This window comes from Orycteropus afer, unplaced genomic scaffold (assembly GCF_000298275.1).
Source record: "Orycteropus afer afer isolate SDZICR_OR568_19922 unplaced genomic scaffold, OryAfe1.0 scaffold00448, whole genome shotgun sequence".
NCBI classification, from domain to species: domain Eukaryota; kingdom Metazoa; phylum Chordata; class Mammalia; order Tubulidentata; family Orycteropodidae; genus Orycteropus; species Orycteropus afer.
In genome coordinates this window covers 1563028-1565526 of record NW_006922035.1, presented here as the reverse complement: position 1 = coordinate 1565526, position 2499 = coordinate 1563028, and the positions used below count along the sequence as shown (strand labels likewise).

At 53.1% G+C, this 2499-nt stretch overlaps 1 protein-coding gene across 1 annotated transcript in view; it reads left to right on the top strand.

Annotated features, from left to right (window-relative positions):
- The window catches only part of SLC15A4 (solute carrier family 15 member 4), a 22558-nt gene that overhangs the window by 5631 nt on the left and 14428 nt on the right, over positions 1-2499 (top strand). The window contains exon 2 of the mRNA XM_007954224.1: positions 2036-2331. Coding sequence (XP_007952415.1) covers positions 2036-2331 — 296 coding nt within the window. The remainder of the gene's footprint in view (positions 1-2035; positions 2332-2499) is intronic.

The window sequence follows — 2499 nt, the reverse complement described above, 5'->3', positions numbered from 1 at the left end:
TCCTGTGTTCAGGGATTAGACTGCGTGTGACCTGGGGCCTCTCACTGGTGCTGTCAGGAACAGGGCTCCTTTTGAGAACCTGTGGTGGATGGAAAACTCGACTTTCCTATTTGAAGTGGTGGGCACTGTATAATTAATTCAAGCAATGCAGCAGCCGTGCTTAATCAGTTTAGATTTAAAAAAAATTGGAGTAGCACACAATTTTGACTGTATGTTTAACACTTGTACATTAATCTTAAAAAATAGGGTTTTCAACCATACCAGGTAATGTGGCTACTCAAAAGAAGCTCCTTGTGTATGGGAACTGGTTGTTTTGGCCCCTGTTGCAAACGGCCTTGTTAGTGAAGGGAGGCGATCGCTCTGTGGGTCAGGAGCCAGGTCTGCTGCGTGACCCGAGGTGTCTCCTCTTGGTGACCTGGAAGTGGAGGAGGAGGCCGCAGAAGCTGTTAGCGAGTCTGCACAGTCTGGTTGAGATCCAGCGGCAGCCATTTACACGTGAGCTTGTGGCATGTTCCCAAGGAATCGAGCTCCTTGCAGATGACTGTTACAACAGCTCTTGCTTGCAGGCTGCACTTCGGTGTGAAATGCAGGGGTTTGGAGCGCTCAGTGCGCCTGGGGAGGGTGTAACCACCTCGATGCACACATCTCCGTAAGCTGAAGAAATTTCAAAACTCTCTCCTTAGCAGAGTTCTCTTGATTCCGTGGGTTGACTTAGTAATCTCCAGTCTAATAGCACATGGCTGCAGGCTGGCATTTCCTCTTGGCTCCAGGTGTAACACCATCCGTTCAGTTGACCAGACACAGTGGGGTGCCCTCAGCTCTCCGAACTATAGGTGTTCCCTGCAGTCTTTCTCTTGAGGTCTAACCGTGTTTCCTGACCACCTCCCGGTACAGGCCTGTGGCTCAGTCCTCAGAGCTGTCTGGGCATGGTTCTAAAATAATTTACCTGTGAATAGAAGGCACCTGGGATTTGAACATTTGTTTGAAATGCAGATTCCTGGGCCTAACCCCAGAGATTATGATTGTGTAGCTTGAGAGGGGGAGCTCTGGTGGTGTAGTGCCTAAGGCACTTCACTGCTGACCTGAAGGCTGGTGGTTCAAACCCACGAGCCACTCCTCAGAAGGAAGGTTGGGCAGTCTACTTCCATAGTGACACCACTTCGGATACCCAAGGAGGGGTCACTATGCGTCGGGTCGGCAGTGCGTTTGGTTTTTTTGTTTTTGTCCCCCCGTTTAGTTTGGGAGGTGGGACCTGTGAGTCTGTATTTTTAATACATAATCCACGTGATTCCAGAGCAGGTGGTCTGCAGATGCTGTTGTGAGGAACTCGAGGATTGGCAGTACCCAGGGCTTCCATTAGGAGCTCTGGTAGCATAGAGCCTAAGGCACCTGACTGCTAACCAGAAGGCTGGCGGTTCAAACCCACCAGCCACTGCTCGGAAGGAAGGTTGGGCAATCTGCTTCCATAGTGATACCGCCTCAGAAACCCAAGGAGGGGTCTCTGTGAGTCAGGTCCGACTCGACGGGCCGTAACAGCACAACAACAACAGGGCTTCCACCTGGCCCGCTGAGGTTTGACGAAAGGCTGGGAGTTGATTGATGTTTCCATCCCAGCTCTAGAGATTCACAATCTGCGTCTTCACAAGATCTCCAGGTGCTTGTTGTGGATCAGACTCAGCCTGGGATCCATAAGAATCCCCTGGGCATCTGTTACCACGTGGGCTCCGACTCAGTCCATCTGGGATGGAAGAGCGGCTTCCCAGCAGGGGGTCCACTGGGGTGACCTGAGCCCTGGTGAGAATTGAGGACAGTGGAGGAGGCCGCTGCCTGGGATCTGCAGCCCTGTCCCGTGCGGTGTTCCTGTCAGAGGCCCCGGGATGGTCCAGGCGCCGGCCGGTGCTGCTGCGTCGCTCTCGGGCGGTGAGGGCAGCCTTCCCTTCGGCGCCTCATTTCCACGTGCTTGGGCTTTTTCTTTGCCTTTGAAGACTGTCACACGTTTTCACATCTTCTTTTTCATCGCTTCCTGTTGTTGTAGGTTAAAGATCGAGGTCCCGAAGCCACGAGAAGATTTTTTAACTGGTTTTACTGGAGCATTAACTTGGGGGCTATTGTGTCCCTGGGCGGCATCGCATACATTCAGCAGAACGTGAGCTTCTTCACCGGCTACGTTATCCCCACCGTGTGCATCGGTGTGGCTTTCGTGGTCTTCCTCTGTGGCCAGAGCTTTTTCATCACCAAGCCTCCCGACGGCAGTGCTTTTACAGACGTGTTCAAGATTCTGGCATATTCCTGCTGTCCACAGAAGCAGCTGGGGAAACACTGTGCGAGGAGGTACGTGCTGCAGCCCCACCACGGTGGTTAGCTGTGGCTTGGTTGGCTGTGTTGGCAGTCCCTGTCAGCTCATTAGCGGCTTCTGTTTCTGTGGCTTACAGGGGTGAGCAGGCCCGTGTCCTCAGCCCTGTCAGGGAGGCAGGCACAGTGCTGTCGCCCGTTGTGAAG